Source organism: Plasmodium brasilianum, chromosome 8, assembly GCF_023973825.1.
Source record: "Plasmodium brasilianum strain Bolivian I chromosome 8, whole genome shotgun sequence".
Taxonomy (NCBI): domain Eukaryota; phylum Apicomplexa; class Aconoidasida; order Haemosporida; family Plasmodiidae; genus Plasmodium; species Plasmodium brasilianum.
In genome coordinates this window covers 1,297,376-1,318,708 of record NC_090121.1, presented here as the reverse complement: position 1 = coordinate 1,318,708, position 21,333 = coordinate 1,297,376, and the positions used below count along the sequence as shown (strand labels likewise).

The 21,333-nt window shown below is 27.5% G+C and overlaps 6 protein-coding genes across 6 annotated transcripts; 3 read left to right on the top strand and 3 right to left on the bottom strand.

Moving 5' to 3' along the window:
* Positions 1 to 14: 14 nt before the first annotated feature.
* Positions 15 to 770, bottom strand: MKS88_002448 (uncharacterized protein; the record flags this gene model as incomplete). The annotated part of the gene is made up of 1 exon (XM_067215459.1): positions 15 to 770. The coding sequence occupies one exon, from the start codon at positions 768 to 770 to the stop codon at positions 15 to 17; it is 756 nt and encodes a 251-aa protein (XP_067073883.1).
* Positions 771 to 2,993: 2,223 nt separating this feature from the next.
* Positions 2,994 to 3,659, bottom strand: MKS88_002447 (ribosomal protein L47; the record flags this gene model as incomplete). The annotated part of the gene is made up of 1 exon (XM_067215458.1): positions 2,994 to 3,659. The coding sequence occupies one exon, from the start codon at positions 3,657 to 3,659 to the stop codon at positions 2,994 to 2,996; it is 666 nt and encodes a 221-aa protein (XP_067073882.1).
* A 4,359-nt stretch (positions 3,660 to 8,018) lies between these two features.
* On the top strand, positions 8,019 to 9,992 carry MKS88_002446 (zinc finger protein; the record flags this gene model as incomplete). Its single annotated transcript, XM_067215456.1, has 3 exons — positions 8,019 to 8,529; positions 9,192 to 9,278; positions 9,451 to 9,992. The coding sequence occupies 3 exons, from the start codon at positions 8,019 to 8,021 to the stop codon at positions 9,990 to 9,992; spliced, it is 1,140 nt and encodes a 379-aa protein (XP_067073881.1).
* Positions 9,993 to 11,759: 1,767 nt separating this feature from the next.
* On the top strand, positions 11,760 to 15,573 carry MKS88_002445 (uncharacterized protein; the record flags this gene model as incomplete). Its single annotated transcript, XM_067215455.1, has 3 exons — positions 11,760 to 13,343; positions 13,427 to 15,017; positions 15,491 to 15,573. The coding sequence occupies 3 exons, from the start codon at positions 11,760 to 11,762 to the stop codon at positions 15,571 to 15,573; spliced, it is 3,258 nt and encodes a 1,085-aa protein (XP_067073880.1).
* Positions 15,574 to 15,920: 347 nt separating this feature from the next.
* MKS88_002444 (zinc finger protein) lies at positions 15,921 to 17,066 on the bottom strand (the record flags this gene model as incomplete). The annotated part of the gene is made up of 1 exon (XM_067215454.1): positions 15,921 to 17,066. The coding sequence occupies one exon, from the start codon at positions 17,064 to 17,066 to the stop codon at positions 15,921 to 15,923; it is 1,146 nt and encodes a 381-aa protein (XP_067073879.1).
* A 3,093-nt stretch (positions 17,067 to 20,159) lies between these two features.
* On the top strand, positions 20,160 to 21,204 carry MKS88_002443 (uncharacterized protein; the record flags this gene model as incomplete). The annotated part of the gene is made up of 2 exons (XM_067215453.1): positions 20,160 to 20,483; positions 20,686 to 21,204. The coding sequence occupies 2 exons, from the start codon at positions 20,160 to 20,162 to the stop codon at positions 21,202 to 21,204; spliced, it is 843 nt and encodes a 280-aa protein (XP_067073878.1).
* Positions 21,205 to 21,333: the final 129 nt, after the last annotated feature.

The following is a 21,333-nucleotide window of genomic DNA, read 5'->3' as shown; positions in this document are numbered from 1 at the left end:
TGAACAAAAGCACTCTAAAATAATGTTTCATCAAAATTAAAAAAAACAGTAGACTCTAGTACACGTTGGTCATATTTGTTGAAAAAAACTTCTATAAAATTTTGGAAATTTTTTATATAAGGAGAATTTTGAAAAAAGTCTTTCAGATAGTTCACGATGGCAAAGTTAGATTCACTCTTCACTTTTTCATTGCTACCAAATATATCAAAAGTTCTTTGTTTATTAATATCACCATAATCAATATCTTTGTACCCATTCTTATTGTGTACTGCCAGTCCATCCTCGTCAATTATAAAATTACTTTTCATTTCCTTATTAAAAACATTCCTGCTTTTAAAATCATTCTTCTTTAAATTGTTGTTACTTGTATTGTCTGCACTTATTTTATCTACAGATGGAGGTCCATGTTTTTCGTAATTACCACTGTAAACTTTGTTTTCGTCTTTTTCATATGTATCATTCTCATTTCTTACTTGTTCATGCTCTTCTTCTATTTCGCTTGGGTATAAGGCATTATACAATTTGTTCATATTTTTTCGTATTTTAAAAGCATTCTTTTCTTTTTTTGCATTAATTAAATTATAGGAATTTAAATTGTTTAAACTGTTTAAATTGTTTACATAATTTTCTTTATCTTCCTTCGTACGAAAGCCTGTGTATAAAGTATTACCATTTTCCTTCACTTTAGACGTGCTATACGCGTTATTAAATGTACGTCCATTGAAAAATGTAATGCATAATAATAAGATGGACAAAATTACGATATACATATTTTCTCTTGATTAAAAAAAAAAAAAATATATTACAATTACAATATTTCCTTATTACACATAAAAAAATATATGTATATAACAAAAATCATACATAAGTATACATATATGTATTATGTAAAAAATAGGTTATTCTTCTTTGCAATTGTTCAGATAAAAAAAAAGGAAGGCAGAAATGTGAGCCCCTTTTTCCTTTTTTCTCTTTCACTATAACTATTTGTTCTTTGACAGCGAATAACGTAACTTCGTATATACGTATGTGTATATATATATGTATATTAATGTATATTTACGTATATTTATGTATGTATATTTACGTATATTTATGTATATTTACGTATATTTACGTATGTATATTTACGTATATTTACGTATATTTACGTATGTATATGTATTTATTTTTATTTTTGATCATATGCTGTTACACAACTTGTTCCTTTTTTATTACAGTATTGCACAATTTATGTTGGTCAGTAAATATAGTTTTCGTACTTGAACAGAATAATTAGAAGCTTTCTTTTTTCTTTTATCATATGATAAAAATTTTTACACTATAATAAAACGAATTTATTTTTTTATTTTTCTTTATTTGTGTATTTTGCTCTTAGCCCTAAATTTACAATTTTTCTTTTTTAAATCTGCTAATCATCATTTAAGGCACGACAATTACATGTACACTATATAAAAGTATAACGAATGTATTTAATTTGCCATATATATCCACCAATTCATATATGTTAAATACGTATATTTTTTTAAAATGCTACAAATTATGATAATACATTCTTGAATTTATCTCTTACGTTATATTTGATTACTTGCAATGTTTACGATTGTTCTTTTTTTTGCAAGAGAGGGTTAACCCGTCATATGAGTTTTATTTCATTGAATGTAAATATTCATTTGCCAGCATTTTATTTTTTAAAAAAAGAGGAGAGAGGAACACCAAATAAAAAAAAAAAATAAGAATAAAATAAAATAAAATAAGAATAAAAAATAATGACAAAATAAATAAAAAATAATGACAAAATAAATAAAAAATAATGACAAAATAAATAAAAAATAATGACAAAATAAATAAAAAATAATGACAAAATAAATAAAAAATAATGACAAAATAAATAAAAAATAATGACGAAATAAATTGAAATGAAGCCACATTTATTACGTATACAAGCTACTTCCAAAAATTATACATGCATTTCACGTAAAAATTGCAATTCATTCCTTAACAAAATAATAATAAATAATAATATATAATTACCAAAAGCGTACATTGCATTACTTCAGTGTTTTTAAAAATATGTTAAGAGCATTAGGAATCGGCATGAAAGGAAGGAAAAAATTGAACGGGAATGCATTACAATATAGGAACACTGCAATATTACAATGTTACAGTAATACAAAATTGACAAAAAAAAAAAAAAAGAAAAAGAAAAAGAAAAAGGCAAAGAAAAAGGAAAAGAAAAATTGTACTAGGAACACATTTTCCATATAGCTGAATGTAAAGTGAAGAAAAATATATCGAAGGAAAAGGGGCTCACTGCAGTTGTCCGTTTATACATATGTGCATACGTGTATATGTATATACGTACTTATGTGTATATATATATATATGTAATATAGTATATGCTTATGTTTTTTTTGCCCCCTCCTCCCCAGCAGCTACAAGTAGCCTCGGTAGTTTTTATATCCTTGTTAACGTAAAAATATAATACAAATATTAGCCCGTTTGTTATAATTAGTGTGAGCTTTATTATATTAATTTTACGAGTATTATGTGAGCACATTCTTTTTATTTAAAAGGTGTTAGCAAAAATCACTCAAAAATATTCGATTTTCATGGTACTCCTTATTGTTCCATATATAAGGGTGTGAATAAATATATATACATATACCATATGCACATACATACACGTTGTAAATTTCGATTATGAAAAAAAAAAAGAAAAAAAAAGAAAGGAATATAATGCAAAAGCAGAGATATAAATGCCAAAATGGGCAGTATAAAATAGCTGGGATGGGGAAAACAAAACAATCGACATTCCCTCTATTAGTATAATTTCATTTTGCTTTGTTGTATGTTATTTCGTTTCTTTTTGTTCTGTTTTACTGATGTAACGAAGGACGAAATTAGGCTTATCCCATATGCCAAACAAACCAAAAGGCTTATTTGTTTGTTTGTCTTTTTTTTTTTTTTTTTTTTTCGTACATTTATATGTGCTAATAAAACCTGTGCAACTTGCTCATATTATTCCTAAGGGCAATAATATTTTGTTTTTTCCATGAAATAAAACCAGGCAAATCAGAATATTTTCTCTGATATTTGAAGTGTGGTTTTAATAAATGCATCGTTTCCTTTCGTAAAGGATTAAGTACAATATTTAATTCATCAATTCTGTTTTGAATTTTACTGATAGATAGTTTTAAAGTATTTTTTTCTAAGGAAAAATCATTTCTTAAAATATTTATTTTATGCTTTAAAAATAGTAATTGTTCTTCTAATTGAAATTTCTGTGTCTCGTATATTTCTCTCTCTTGTTGCTTTTTTAAAATTTCTTTAGCTCGAATACATTGTTCATGTATAGCTCGTCTTGATAACACTGTTAAAATTCTTTTCATCGTTAATTTTACCTTTTTTAAACGACCGTGTTGAATCATTTTCGTACTATTTTGAAAATTATAATATTGCTCCCCTAATAATTTATTTTTTTCTTTTAAGCATATATAGTATAATTTATGTAAATCGTTAAAGCTTTTTTTTCTTAGCAAAACACACGGCCATGCATCCCCTGTTTTGCTATACTCCAGTTTCGTTTTCATACTAACATCATCTAAAAAGCTATTTTTCCATAACTCTTCTATTCCCCTCTGGGGAGAATAACTCATTTTTCTACTAAATCTTACAAAGAGCATTTTGAGCTAAATAACGTACACAATTAAACACATGGACGTATTTATTAGCGTACTTACAGGAGTACTTATGGACGTATTTATGTATGTTTGTGCTTATTTCTTCACACGAGAACGTGTATTTATATATCTACAATTTTTATTTAACCGTACAATATGTACATCATATAAATTTTTCTACACATGAACAAGTCAGCTTTCATGATTTGACTAGCCATAAAATTAAATCATCTACCTCAAAAAGAAAAAAAAAAAAGTTTCTCCCTTAGCTGTAACTTTAAACGTTTGAACTTGTATAAGTTCCAAATTGGTGTGTATTTCGTTCTTTTTTTTTTTTTTTTTTCTTTTCTTTGTACAGAGACTTTATTTAAATGTTCAACTCCTCCTCTTCTTTTTTTTTTTTTCCTTTTTAAATTAGTTTTTTCTTGGAAGGGTAAAAAGTCCTTTCATACGTGGGCGTATGTACAAATAAGAAGAACCCATTTTAAAAATGTTTCATTAAAGCAATAAAATATGCTTGACATTTCACTTAATCTGACATTATGGTTTGACAGAGACACAAAATCAAAAAAAAAAAAAAAAAAAAAAAAAAAAAAAAATATTCAAACCAAAACAGAGAGAAGTTTATAAATTAATTAAAACTTAATTTTGTTAAAAGCAATTTTTAAAGTGCAAAGTTAAATGCAGTATTTTATATCACACGACGAACATAGGTATACGTTCATATACACATACTTGTTTACGTATGTATGGTTATATATATACATACATAGGAAGACTTTTCTTCCTACCTGTAATATCATATGTATTTGCTGTTTTTATCTTCACATTTAACATACAGGAATTTGCAAGATTTTCATAAATTTAAAACAAAAAATAAAGAGATAAGGAAACAAATACAAACATATAAATATAAATATATATATATATATATATATATATATATATATGTACATACATACGTACATGTCGAATAAAGCGCACAATTCGCGTAAAAACGACGAGCTCCTTTTTTAAGTAGGGGAAAAGTGAAATAATTTTTGGGTAAATTATTTTATAATTTAACAGTAACACTTAGAATAGTGTAATATATTATATATATATATATATGCATATATATGAAATATATTATGTATATTTTAATTTTTTTTTTTTTTTTGCAATTTTAAAAATTTAAGAAAGAAGCATTATCGGTAAATTTACTTCTCGGTAATTTTACACTTTTTTTTTCTAAAAATAATTTGGAACAAGTCGAAAAAATTGATCATAAAAGAACTATTAACTTTTGCCTTACATAAATGCACATAAAAAGGTAAAAAAATACTCGTAGCAGATTAATGAGAAGCAAAATTAAAATTAGCAAAAATTGTATGGATAACATTATTTTTTTATATATACGTACGTATATATAGATGTATGTATGATGCATATGCATTGTATATTTTCCCATATGCACTTGTTCGTCCTTACATTTATTTGTTTCTCCCTTTTTAAAAAATTGCAAATTTTGCGCATAAAAAGGCCACTTGAAGGGGAAAGAAAAAAAAAAAAAAAAAAAAAAAAAAAAAAAAAAAAAAAAAAAAAAAAAAAAAAAAAAAAAAAAAAAAAAAAAAAAAAAAAAAAAAAAAAAAAAAAAAAAGAAAAAAAAAACGACATAAAAAACGACAAAAAAAACGACAAAAAAAACGACAAAAGAAGCAAAATTAGTCTCACTGGAGTTATCTACAAATGTTAATTACAAACACTAATTGTTCTACCTCGCATAAAGTATTTTCAAAAATTCTATTTTTTTTATAAAATTATTTCTTTCCCTTTTAGTGCACGTAGCGATATAAATAAATAAATATATATATATATATATTTATATATATGTATATCCATGTATGTACGTAATATAATAACTAAAAAAAAAAAATAAATAAATAAAATACATTTACACTTGCGCATGCTAGAATATTTTTTTTTATTATATTTTTTGAAAAAGCAAACGGGAAAAAATACAAACCTATTGAGTACACCGATGTACGTCTCTTATATATGTAGATGAAAATGAAAGTCTATATATATCTAATTATAAAGCACGTGAAAAATCGACAGGGCATAACTAGGAATTTAGTGTATTTAGTGTACTTGGCTTATTTGATGTATTTGGTGTGTTTGGCGTATTTGATGTGTTTCAAGTATTTTTTTTTTTTTTTTTTTTTTGGTGCATAGTTGTTGTACTCCTATTATAGGAAGTTCCTATTAGAATTGTGAAAATACATGTACGCAATTGATATGCACATTTTGTAAAATAATAAAAACTAAATTATTAATTTAATTTTTTTGTAATTTTAAATATGTAGAAGTAAAAATAAATAAAACTAATAATTATTTTAAAACCAAATTATTATTTTTTTTTTTTATATGTTTAATTCTTTTTTTACACAAATGATAGATTCTTCATGATTCAGTTAAAGAATTACCTAAATCTTTAAATGACAATAATTTTTATCACTACTTATTGATTACATCAACTGTATTCAATTTTATTCAAATTTATTCAAATCCATTACTACATTTTTATAACTTCAAATTTATAATTTCAATTTTATAACTCCAATTTTATTACTCCAATTTTATTACTCCAATTTTGTTATTACTACTTCGTTATGAATGTGGAATGTTAACAAGTTGATAGTTTATTGGTCTGCTTCTTGATCCGTATGCCCGCATACTTATTGTGCAAAAGACGTTCACATATTTACTTAATTCTGCGTAATTTTATTTCACGTGATACATATTGAAAAAAAAGAAATGGATATAAAAGCATAAACATATATATATATACTTGCTTAAATATGTGCATATGTACTTAAATACATATGTAAATGCATACCTAATAGTACTTCTTTGAATTTTCTTTTTAATTATATAACTCGTTTTAATTTTTATCTCTTTAAAGAACTTCGTGTTCTCTTAGTTTGTAGTAACCTCTTCCTATCTTAAGAGCCTTGCAGTTTTCTTTTCTATTCTTATTAGACTTTATTATTTTTTGCTCTAGTATTAATATTAATTATTTATTTAATACTATAGAAATATTATAGCATAACTACGAAATTGACAATAATAGAAGTGCCCCGTCAGCAAAAATACACATACGTTTATATACATACGTGTGCATGCGCATAGTTACTAATCCGTGTACGTGTACATGCAGGTGCATATACAAATATATATATATATATATATATACACTTTACTAGTATCATTATGTATTCCATTTTTAAAGCTATTGCATGCACGTCTACAAGTGTATTCATGACTATGTTGTGTACGCATTTTCTGCCATCCTTTATTTACTCATGTATTCTATTTTTTTTCTTTTTTTTCTTTTTTTTTTTTAATATTAATTTTTGTTTTTAAATATTTAATTTATAAATTATTTAAAAAAAAAAAAAAAAAATGTTTGAACATTAAGTTAAAGAAATTATTTATTTTTAAAATGTACAAATGTTATACTGTATTACATGAATTCTTGTAAAAATTAAAGCTTATTCTTTTAGTTCTTATTTCCTTTTTTTTCTTTTTCTCTTTTTTTAAATTATTGTAAAAATTGATAAATACATATTTATATTGTTTTCTATTTTTATGAACATGAATGAACAAATTTAAAAATACAAATATAGGAATACAGAAAAGTGTAAATTTATACTTGGTGTACCTAAAAAAAATTTTGGAAAATTTTTAGAATGCGCAGAAATATGATCTGTTTTATTATATTTTTATTTTTTGAATATATATTGTTAAAAATATATTACATAAATATAGATGCCATATATAGTGAATATGTTTTAAATTATTAATACAGAATAAAAATAAGAAAGCATTGTTAATTATGAATGTGTAATTGTATATGTTAATTCTACTTGTGAAATTTTTTTATTCTAAAATTTATATATATCTTTTATATGACTTTTCTACAATTTTAATGTTTTTTAAAAAAAAAAAAAAAAAATATACACATCTGCATATACATATATATCTCCGTACATACATATATATCTCCGTACATACATATATATCTCCGTACATACATATATATCTCCATACATACATATATATCTCCATACATACATATATATCTCTATACATACATATATATCTCTATACATACATATATATCTCTATACATACATATATATCTCTATACATACATACATATATATATATATATATATATACACATTCTTTAATGCACATTTACGCTTGTCTATCTATATATGTAAAAGTATAATTATATTTATATATACGCCCATCTATTTTCCTATTCATATGAGCGAATATATACAAAAAATGGAAGACCGTTCTAAGGTAGTAGAACAGGGACATAAAGCATGTTCATATAACATACTTGCAGAAAATGATAACAAATGGGCTGATTTAGAAGAAACAAGGGACGTACTATGCACATCAGTAAGCAAGGGTTTTATTAACATTGAAGAGGAAAAAAATGAATTCAATTTGAGAAGGATGTGTACAATAGATACAGCAGATTTAAGCGGTACTGAAAGATTATGCGAATTACCCAAAGTCCAGCAAGTTAATACGAGCAGTTCGGATAATACAAACTTTTCCAGTGAGCAAGATTCGGTTATTGATTTTAATGATGGCATGGACGGAGATCGCTACTTCTCTTCGAATGAGCAAAATGAGCCAAATGAATCAAATGAATCGACTTGTGATTCAAGTGGCGCAAATGGAACAAATGAAACAGATGGATCAAACGGGACAAACGACACAAACGATACGATTTATCTAAATAACAGCTCAAGCTTATCCTTCGGGACGCAATTTCACGATAGAGGTAAATTCAAAAAAAAAAAAAAAAAATGAAAATATATATATATATATATATATATGTATGTACATATGCTTGTATGTATATATATATTTATATTTAATGAATAATAAAAAAATTGCGACATCAACACATGCACATTTGAGCTCTTACGCTGTGGAATTAAATTTGGCTCAAATATTTACAAAATAAAAAAAAACAAACAAACAAGTAAATAGATAAATAAATAAATAAGTCATCACAGCGAATGCGTTAATATGGAAAAGAAATAGGGCAAAAAGAGATCTGCAATTTTTTACAAAACTGAAAAAAAAGAAAAAGTCAAACACTATGGGCAGACAAATGAATGAGCATACTGTGTAAATAAAAATGTGCAAAAAAATTATGAACATATTTATTTGCACTTATAAATACTTAAAAAAAATATGAACAAGGAATTTTTTTTTTTTTTTTTTTTTTTTTTAAAGCTGCGAAATTAAATCCAAAAATAATCTTTAAACTGCATTTTTTTTCTTCTGTTTTTATTCTTCCGTTTAGCTTCATTTATTTTTTCATTTTTATATATTTAAATATAGGAACATGTAACCCATGTAGGTACGAATGGACACGAGGATGTCATATGGGCCAATTCTGCAGATTTTGCCATCACTCATCACATGCCCCTTTAGGCGCAGTGCGTGTAATTCCGGATGCAAAAACTTTAGCTACTACCAAAGTTAGGCCTGAGAATATTTTAACGCTCCAGAAGTTTACTTGTAATCCTTTTAAAATATTAAAAATGGCTCGAAAGATCATACATGTTTAAGGGCACATGCATGTGCATTCGTACGTGCATGTTTACGTATATGTGTACGTACATGTATTTATGTATACATATATGCATACAATTTTTTTCCCCTTGGATGTTTCTTCATTCTCAACCTTCAGGTTATGCGGCAAGTATGAATTCCGTGTTCGATGCAAATTCTTCAAATGGTATATATGATGGTAAGGCAAACACAAGAAGTTGTAGTGGTATTAGCAAAAATAGCATGTACAGAATTTCGAATAGTAGAAATAATTTTAAGAATAGAAATAGGTATAGTAGTAATATGGTTTTAAAAAACGCAAATAATTACCCTAGAACAAGCACCTCTAGAAGACCAAACTCCTTTAAAAGGATACCTAATTATAGATATATTAATAATTATATTAACATATATAATTTATGCGGAAAATATCCTATTAATTCCACATATTACAACCATTCCTTTTGTTTGAATAATTATGAAGAAAATATCTGTAATTTTTATATTAACAGAACAAGGTATTTTCCGAATAATATAGGGAATATATATCAGAGAGTATTATATCCCATTCCAAAATATAACGGAGCATTAACAAATTTTAGAGGATACAATACTTATGTTATGTATCCCCCTATGCAACCATTCAATCTATATTATTATAGATTACCTCTACTTCAATGAAGTCATCTTAAAAAAAAAAAAAAAAAAAAAAAAAAAAAGAAAGAAAGAAAGAAAGAAAGAAACACCAAATAATCAAGGTGATATATAATTGTAAACTTAATTTTTAATTGAATAATTGTATTTCTATATTTCCTTTTTAATTTATATATATATTTTTAATAGATATGTATATATTTTTACATGTACGTGTACATGTACAGAAAGATATTTTGAAGTGAGAGGGTGCAGTTTTAGTCCATTTTACTTGTCTTTTATTTTACAAGTGTGACCATAGTACTTGTGTACACATGCACAAACGTACTTATATATATAAATATATATATTTACATATGTATATTTATTTATTTATGCAGATATACATGAGTACTCATACCTATTAACCCTTTTTTTTTTAAATTTCATTATGAATAACTTATATAAAGGATGGTAGTACATTGAAAAATTGTATGTTTTTTCTTTTCATTTAAACAGTTCTTAAATTTTTAATTAAATATTTAAAAAAAAAAATAAAAAAAAGGAAAATAAAAGAATTTAATCTTCATTTTGTATATTTTGCTCTCAAAACGTTTCTTTGGTTTGTCATTTATTAGTAACGTAGAGCAACAGAATTTAAGGCATGCTGACTTTTTCTTTTACGTTGTTTCCTTTTGTTTGGCTATTTAAAGTTCCCTGTTTTATTTATATAAATTAAACATATACAGACATGTGTATATAAAAAGGAATTTCTGTATGTATGTATGTATGTGTGTGTGTGTATATGGGTGTGTATGTATATGTGTGTAGTCAACTTCATTAATGTTTGGGTAAAATCGCATGAACTGTTTATACATGTAGAATGAACAAATTTTTAGTCAAAAACACCTAAAGTAATTTATATCATTGTAAGTAGTAGATTTCTACATTGTGATTTGATTATATAGAGTTACATACCACCGCTCGCTTTTTTTCCCTTTACATACAAGGAAAGGAAATTGTTCCATGAGTAGTTGTACATACATTCAGTGCATGAATATGGGGAGTCTGCGTGTGGATGAATTTGCTTGTTTGTTTGTTTGTTTGTTGTTTTTTTGCATTTTTGCTTCTTCGCTTTTTTTTTTTTTTTCCTGATTGTCTTTCAGAAATAAACGCAAGGAATCTCCACTTGTTCACTAGACGTTTTTTTTTAAAAAAAAGAAAAAGAAAATTCCCCTTATATAATTTTTACGTTAAAACATGCTGTCTTCCTATTTTATTACTATTTTTCTAAGAAGCCACTAAACAGTAGTATTAACTTTTGATGTAGTTAGAAAGGTCACTTAAAAAAAAAATATGAACAAGCAATAAAAAAAAATTATGTGATAAAAAAAAAAAAAAAAAAAAAAAACTTTTACCGTACTTTTAACACTGATCACAAAAGGTGTGTGCAACAGTAGGAAAAAATTTCCTCCCTTTTTTACGCTACAATATACAAAACTTTTAAAATTTCGTAAAAAAGTATAAAATTTTACATGTACGTGTTCATATATAAATCACGGTCTAGCAACAAATATGAAGCAGGAGAACTAACCAGAACGGAAGAAAAGAAAGAGAAGTAATAAAAGTAAAAAAAGGAAGTAACATAGGAAAACGAAGTAACGTGAGAAAAAGAAGTAACGTGAGAAAAAGAAGTAACGTGAGAAAACGAAGTAACGTGAGAAAACGAAGTAACGTAACCTAATAGAAACGCCTGTATGCGTGCTAACGGGGAAGCAAGTTGTAGCACCGTTTTTAATAAAAGATTTTGGAGGTATGAAAAAAGAAGAGCTGTGTATGAAAAACGAGATAGAGAAAGAGTCCATTGCGCTATTTAAAAAGAATTTATTAAAAGAAAGTTATAACTGGTTTAAAGACACAGATTATTTTGCAAAACTGAAAAATGAGAATAGATATTCATATATAGAAAATAAAACAGAGACTAAGAATATTGTAACTGGTCGAGTACAACTAGGATGGGGAGGAACTTTTTTTTTACTTTGTTGTGTTGTAGTGATATGCGATAATTCAGGATGGCAATCTTGTAACCATTATAATAATAATATTTTTTATTCCCCGGAATCATTAACAATTGTATATTCCTTCCTCTATATTGTATATGCATTTCCATTATTTATATTTCATCAATGTTTGGGTCTAGTATCTCAAGGAAATTATGTAAAATCATGTAGGATGTTATCTCCTCATATGGGTATTTTGAGCATATTTTCTTTATTTGGTACTATAACATTTTGCGCAAAAGAGATTTGTAATTTTTCAATTGAGTTATTACAAAATATTATAAGATTGTCTAATAGAAGAGAAGAAAGAAAGTTTGGAATGACAAAATTATTTATCGACTTAACAAATAGAGAAAAGGACTGTTCATCTTTACCTAATACAGTATATATAGAATCATTAAATCAATGTATATCTTTCAATGATGAAGTAATAGTCAACTTTTACGAAAATTTATGGTTTATAAGTAATAAAGAGAATTATATATATTTAATTTTAATATCTACAATATTTATCTTTTTTTGTTATTTCCTATTGCTAAAAGAGAATTTCCGAGTGTTCAAATTTTTCATTTTTGTAATAATTATAAATTGGATTACAACTAAGTCTGTTGTTATTATGAATGCTTTTTTCTTTTATATTCCTCAACAGAAAAAAATATACGAAGAAATTATACTTATTTTTAAAGAAGTTGGGTTTGTAAAGCTTACCATTTTTTTATATGGGACTCTAGCAAGAAGCTCTTCCATTTTTATCCTAAGTACATTTGCTTCTTACTTTCATACGAATACGAACATTTTGAAAATTAGTTTATATACCTTCGCCTTTTATATATTAAACATGTATTTCTACCTTAAAAATGAAGCACATGAATATTACTTGTATAATTTAAATTTTACAAATATTAAAAATTTTAATTTTATGAAATGTAATACTTATGCAAATATGTTACATACTTTAAGTGAAGGAACAAAAAGAGGGAAATATTTTTTTCCGAAAAAATATGGAGATATGTATGCAGTATGGCAAAAACTATGCTTGTTTTTTAGCTCCTACTCATTTCTTTTTTCTACTATTTTTATTGTGTTAATGCAATTGTTAGGTCCGTTCAATATCTTATATGAAAAAAAAAGAAAAAAAAATAGTTGTACCTACAACTCGGACCAAGAAAAAAAAATATACTCCTATAAGTCCCTAGTTAAGAAATATGAAAAACTTGACTCAATGCGCTCAACAGCCATGTCTAATGGAAAGTCTGGTCCCTCTTCTTCTTTTTCTTCTAATAGAAAGAGGAACACAACAACAAAAAAATATTCGAACCGCAACAAAGAGAGTAATCGGGTGAGCAACAACTCTGGGTGGAAAAAAATATTCCCCTTAAATGTAAACTTTTTAAAAAAAAAAAAAAAAAAAATTCTGAACAGGTCAAGCAGATTTACCAACAGCGACAACGGACATCTTCGTCGCGCAAGACCATAAGTTTCAAGGGCATCAAAAAGGACGGAGAAAAGAGAAGGAAGAGAAGGACGCGGAGAATGAAAGGGGAGGAACATGGACAAACGCGACGAAAGCGTGAGGAAAAGAGAAGAAGGAAAGAGCAAAAGAGGCAAAAATATGAAAAAAATGAAAGAAGGAAAGAACATAACGGAAGAAGACAAAGCACGGAAAGCTCGTACTACATGTCCAGACAGAGTAGCCTATTCATAAGTGAATATTCAAAAAATGATTCCCTGGCTACAAGCCCCAAACGGGCTCAAATTCGTTCATATGACTATTACTATGGTGATAGGGTAAACTTAAATTCAGAGGAAAGCTTTTTTGAAAAAGACATGCACACGGTCAGAAATGAATTGGACAGTCATCAAATGAAATACATGAACGGGGGGAAACTTGAGGCTATTTATACACAAGCGGACATTGACAACAACGCGGCCTCTAATGGATCTTACTCAGATTGTTACACTGTGTCCTCCTCTACCGACTTTTCCAATGATTCTTCCGCCGCGTCTTCCTCCGCTTCTTCCTCCGCTTCTTCACCAGGGATGGAGAAACGAGTACAATCAGACGAGGGTCAGTCAAGAACAAGTACTGAAAAGGTTAGAGGCAAAAACATGGGGATGAACAGTTCGGAATTACTAAAAAAGAAACAGGAGAATTATAATGAAGAAGGGACCATATGTTGGGGTCTGGAAAACAAAAAAAAAGGATCTACAAATATTTTTTCAAATTCTGCTACAATTTTTACTTCAAATTTTATTTCAAAAATAAATAACAATATGCTTAAAAACTATGGGACTTTCCTGCTCTTTTTAGTGATATATATATTTACGATATTACATATAGTTGACTTTAAAAGGAACAATAATATTGTAAGTGAAATAATTTTATATTCCTTGTACAGGAGTTTTTTAATATTTATCATATCAGTTCAAATAATATATTCGTCCTGGTTTTTTGGTTTAAGAATACAAATGACACAGTGTGGTATAATTTCTTGCATACTTAACTTTATTACATGGATCATTATACTACCTTTAATGTTTATAATATATTTAAAAAAAAAAAATATTTGGATTGATCTATTAATCATTGGGATTATATTAAATATAATTACTATTCTGACTTCTTATGTTGAAGTAATGAAAAAAATAAAAGAACGGAAATTGAGAAATTTAAATGATTACAATAATTGCATATTAACTGAGTATAACAAAGTTAATATTTTAAAAAAATGCTTATATTGGTTATATATTGGCAATTTAGAAATTTTAAGAAAAAATATGAACATTGCCATGTCTGGTAGTGAACAGAAATATATTCCTTTTTTTTGGAATTTCTTTTTTAAATATGTAAACTCATCAATGTTAATTGTTATTATAATCTATAACACCAAGGAGTATTTTATCGACATGCTTGATGTTTTCGACAGCACCTTTAGTTTCACCATCGAGTTGATCTCCATACTCATGATTTTCCTCGGTTCCTTCGCCCTCCTCCTCAACAACCTCCTCAAGGGTACGCCCATGCAAAAAGAACGGAAGCACAAAAAAAAAAAAAAAAAAAAAAAAAAAAAAAAAAAAAAAAAAAAAAAAAAAAAAAAAAAAAATTAGATAAAAAAATGAGATAAACGAAAAAAAGCAAAACGTAATAAGCACAAAGGAAATGCATAATGGATATGCATAAAGAATAAACATGCAAAAATAAGTATACAAAATACGCACAAAAAAACAAAAACAAACATGCGCGCACATGCACATAAGAGCAAATGGATTCACACAGCTCCTTATTGGAAAGCCTCCTCAAACAGCTGCACGCTTTGGCTTTCTTCCCGAGTATCGAGTGTCAATTGATCGTTTCACCATAGAACACACATAAATACACACGCACAAAATACGCCCATGTATATGTACACATACACATATGTGCATTTTTTTTGCTTTCCCTTCTTTCATTTTCCCATTTTCCTTTCCCTAATTCCCAATTTTTAGATCACTACAAGCCGCAAAAGATCGTCATTCCATCCACTCCGATGTTCTGCCATGACAAAAGGAAGTACATCTTTACGGATTAGAGCAAAAATTTATTTTATTTTTTATTATATTTTTTCTGTTTGTTTCCTCTTCCTATAATACACTTTTTAACATAAAACAAAAACTAGGTGCATTAGTGCTTTGCCTGTTTCTTCATCAGCGCGATTATAAACTTACTTCCAAATATGTGTATGAAATGGATGTAATCTAAAACCATACACGTACATATATAACCATGCACATACATATGCATATAATACCATACACGTACATATGTATATATATATATATAGACACTGTACTCCACAATGGAGATTCACTCAAAACTTAAAGACTCCCGTTCATTCTCCCTAAGAAACTAATACCAGCGGCATAATATGACTTCTTCTCACATCAAATCCTCCAGGTTGTCATAATCATCCCCTTGATTATCCTTACTGCTTTCGTTATTCGCTTTAGCGGGTATATTTTCATCTGATGGAATATTAAAGGAGTTGAAGTTCGATTTGAAAGGAAAGCCAGTGTAATTCCATTTGTCTACAATTTGAACTTGGTTAGTGAAGTTATCATTTAAACTGGTGGCACATAGACTAGCATTAGCACTAGCTCCTCTAAAACCACTGCAGCTAGCATTCGTACCTCCAGCATCAAGGCCGCTAGCATTAGCAGCACTACTACCGTTGTAACTACCAATTATCGGTTCCTCTTTATTTGTACGAGTTGCACCACTAGCAAAGCTGCTGTCCGGAACTGTACTATTAACGTTAAAATTATTTTCTTGCATTTGATTTTTCATCATCATCATCATCATCATGGTTGTATTAGTTTTTTCCATAGGAAAGGAATCTTTCTTCCCTTCTGTTACGTTTACATTGTTTCCTCTTCCTATATCGTTGTAGTAATTGTTCATATTATTTTTTCTTTGTTCATATATTAATTCTTTATTACTTATATCACCGGTATTGTATCCTACTATATTGCTACTACTAGAAGGGATGAAAACATTATTTCTCCCCATTTCGTTACTAGGAGATGTTAATGATAATCCATCTATGCCATGCTGTGAATCACTAATACTACTACTTCTACTACTACTACTTCTACTTCGACTACTTCTACTTCTACTACTTCTACTTCTACTATCATCCATGCGCAATTTATTTTCTTTTAAAAATTGGTGTTTAAAATATATATGGTAGTTATAACTCTTTTCATTGAAATAGCCTTTCTTACAATCGTTATATGGACATATAAAAATTTTATCATTTATAAAAATAAAATCGACATCGTTTATTTCACTGTTACATAATAAACAACTCTGTTGTTGTACACATAGCTCATAACACTTATTACAAATAATATGGTAGCATGGATTTATTCTTATCTTCGAGTTAAAAGGGATATTACACTGGGGGCAAAAAATAGATGCACCATCTTCTATGGTCTTTATATTATAATTTATGTTCAAACATTTTGATGTTACGTTCAAGGTTCTGTTCCGATAGTTCCCTGGGCCACTTGCAAACGCGTTCATTGCTTCAGCGTTAGTGTATACGTGTGTATGAATGTATACTTCTGTGTAAATGTATATACCTGTGTATGAATGTATACTTCTGTGTAAATGTATATACGTGTGTATGAATGTATACTTCTGTGTAAATGTATATACCTGTGTAAATGTATATACCTGTATATATATATATATATATATATATATATATACATATATATATATATATATTTTATTTTATTTTATTTTTTTCTGAGTGTTACGGACATCAGTGTTAACACGAACGCCTCCCAAAAATGGGACTACAGAATATATTAAGGCTTAACCAGCGTAGTTACGACCTAACTACTTCGAGTGCGCAATTGAGCAGTTACAATGTTGCATACTTTTCCGTACTGCAATATACTTTTTTTTCAAAATTTAAAAATAAACGATCACTGGAGCCAAATACTTTTACGCTGATAACGAGTAGTCATGTACATATACAAACATAAGTAAAATATAAGTATACATATATATGTATACATATATATGTATATACATATATACAACCTGAAATGAGCAATTAAGTAATTCATGTTGTACGTCGAAATTTTGTTAACGCAGCTTTAAAATTGAAACGTAGCATTTTATTGCCATATGGGGAAAAAAGGAAAAGGAAGGAGAAAACAAAGCAAGAAAAAAACGAAAAAAAAAAAAGCAAAATGAACAAAAAAGGAAGAAAAAAGAAAAAGCAAAGTAAACGAACAAGTAGGAAAAAAAAAGCAAAATGAACAGACAAAAATGAAAAGAAATAAAGATTACAATTTTTCAAAAAAAGTATAACAACGCTTCTTACTGCGTTAAAAAAAAAAAAAAATAATAATTTAATGGATTAAAATATATATATATATATATATATATATATATATATATTACATATTTATACATTACATAAATAAATTATATACATAATGCATACATACAATATGTAACATTACATCGACTTCATCGCAAATTTTAAGAAAAAAGAACATAATTTCTGTGTAACTTTAGCCGGATTTAAATTTTTGCTTAGTCCCTTTTTATCTTAGCATTCAATTCTGTAGCGCGATAAACAGTTCTATAGATTATTTTAAAAGGAGCAAAAATAAAGATATTTAAAAGCGGGGGTAGGGGGGGGGGGAAAAAAAAAAAAAGAAGAAGAAAGAAGAAAAAACAAAGAAAAAGAAGAAAAAATTGAAGAAATAAAAAGAATAAAATTCAATAAATTAAGTCAGAACGTCCACGTTTCTCAGCAAAATTAAATTTTAATACGATGAAGACATCCTGTGCTTCAAGTAAAACATTATTTGGGGATGGAAAACGCTAAAATATATATATAAATATATATAAAATATATATATATAGATATATATAAATATATATAAATATATATAAATATATATATAGATATATATAGATATATATATAGATATATATATGTAATAGTAATAATATATAAATTACGAATTCCAGTTATTGCACTATTTTCCTTTTTCTTTCATATATTATTAAGTGGAAATTTTATCTTTTTTAGGCCATTTTTTGTGAAGAAGACGGAGTACTAAGTACATGCATATATATGCATATATTTTTGTACATACGTGCATGCGCGTTTTCGAAAAATAATTTCAAAGGACTGGTAAAAAAAAAAAAAAAAAAAAAAAAAATAGTAAAGTAATATCAACTGCAATTACAATCAAAGCTTTAGTCCAAGTCTCAGTTGCAGTGAGAAAATGAATTTTAAAGAATATCATAAAAGAGAAGTTTTTTTTGTTAATGCCCTTTTACAACTCTGCTGTACTGATTCGACATCAACAAAATGTAGGGACACAAAGGAGGAATAAAGAAAAAAAAGAAAATAAGAAATAAAGAAAAAAAAGAAAATAAGAAATAAAGAAAAAAAAGAAAATAAGAAATAAAGAAAAAAAAGAAAAACATGCAAAATGTCACACAAAACAATTTTTCAACCCTTTCATAAAGAGATTTTGCTTTTTCTTTTTCTTTCTTTTTCATTTTTTCCTTTTTTTTTTTTCCCATTTTTTCTTTTATTTTTTCACATATATGTGAAATGATCGAAATGGCTTTATATTTTATGGGTATTATAAATATACGTACGTCTTTCCGTCAAACGACTTTACCACATTATAGTTAGCACATGGCAAAAGCAGCTTTAGCTCTTTCTTCGTGTGTGTAGAGTAGCATTATTTGTTCTTCGTTTATGTAAACTTACTACTAGGCAGGGTGAATGAGTATACACTTAATACAGCTTAACGAACTTATGTATACATTTTTATAGAGCATGCAAATGTTAAAAAAAAGGAAAAAAAAAAAAAAAAAAAAGAGGATGCACATAGAACAAAACTGTATTATGTTTGTCTTTTCATATTTTAAAAAGGTTCATGTTTTTTTGTTCTGCCTCTTTTTGAAAGATGCTCAACATTATAATGCTCATATTTTTTTTTTTTTTTTTTTTTTTTTTTTTTTCTTTTCTTTTCCTTTTTTGTCCTTTTTGAAGGTGCAATTATATGAATAGAAAACAGTTAAAGGTGCCAAGTGGCAAAAAAAGTAAATATTGAGCATGTGTTTATTATTTTGAAAATTTTACTCGTTAATGTGTATAGATATATCACTCACGTATATTACCGTGTACCGTGAGCTTAGCTATATTTTTGCTCTTAAGTACGCATGCTCTAGTGCTGCTGCCCCCAATGCACATACAAATATTGCTAAGCATAAAAACTGCAAAAATTGCAAATCATAAAAATAAAAAAGTGCTTTACAAGGGCTGAAGTGGTTGTTTTAATCAGATTCTTCTCAATCCTCTTCGTCCCCCTCTTCTTCTCTCGCTTCTACCCCCGCGTCTTAATTTGTTTTATTCCATTTTATTTTGCTTTATTTTGTTTTATATTATACCGTTTAATACAGTAAATTTTTCATTCCTGCGAAGACAAAGTTTTCCGGAACTTCTCCTTTTTTAAGAGCGCTATTTTCTTAAATATGCACACATACCTATGCATGTAGCTATATCTATTCATCTTCCTTGAGATAGATTAACCCTTCACTTTTGAGTGAAATTTAAGAATAAATGCAAAAATGTTTTTCATACGCCTTTCTTTTTCACTAGTCCTCGTGTTACTACTACATTCACCTCGGACTGTTATACATAGTAACACAGCTGCAAATGAACAAAATAATGAATTGTACTTAACAAGAAAAAAAGAGTCATATAATTTCTTGGAGGAATCTTTAAACTCTCTTGAAGGATCAAAGGCATCTACTTTTGAAACAGTTAAAAGAAGAGTGTACAGTGTCGACCTATCTATTGCTCACGATAAAATTATTATGGATTTAAAATTTAGTATGCTAAAGAATATTATAAATGTGAAGAATAACATTCTGAACTGCATCTCAGAGTCGGTACGTGCCTGTGGGAAGCTGAAAAAAGAAAGAGCGACGAAAAAAGGAGCGAGAATGCCACAATAACTATGTTTGCAATATGTAAATTAACGAATGTTCATGGGATGCATGTGAACAGTTTGGTTTACTCCCTTTATGCTTCCTCTATTTGACCATTCTGCCACCTCCTCACCCCTTTTGAACCATTTTTCCCCCCTTGCAGATTTTACACATGGTTCGAGCTATTGAGCCTATTCTAGAAGAAACGCTAACGTACAATAAATTCTGTACCTCGATAGAAGAACAATTTTTTCCGTTATACGAAATTGATGAAATATACAAGGACAAGATAGAAGGATGTAGAGAGAGCACTCATGATACCATTTTTTTAAATTATTTCGGTATTCCTATAAATGATGTAGAATTAACACTAAATACATACAAGTTCGATCCAGAAATAATGTTTCGTCATCTCAATCATATAGAGAATTGTTTAAATGAATTTTATTTAAAGATGAATCGTCCGTTCAACGAATATGTTAAAGAAACAGAATTATACAGAAACTTTATGAAAACATATAAAAAAGGAGATACGAATATTGAAAATGTAGATTACATAAAAGTTTTTCTAGATAAATTTGACTCAGGGTGGGATACTACTAAAGTGTTAGAATTCTTTGATGAGATGTATGATCATTATTCACTCAACAGCTATTACGTTCCCTGCTTCCTCATTTTGTAGAAGATCCTCCGAACTGCGCGCTATGGGAAGGAAACGCGGGGGTATCCTCAAATATGGGCATACATAAGTATATTGTACGTATGTAATTATACGCGTATATATATACATATGTATGTATGCATGTATGTA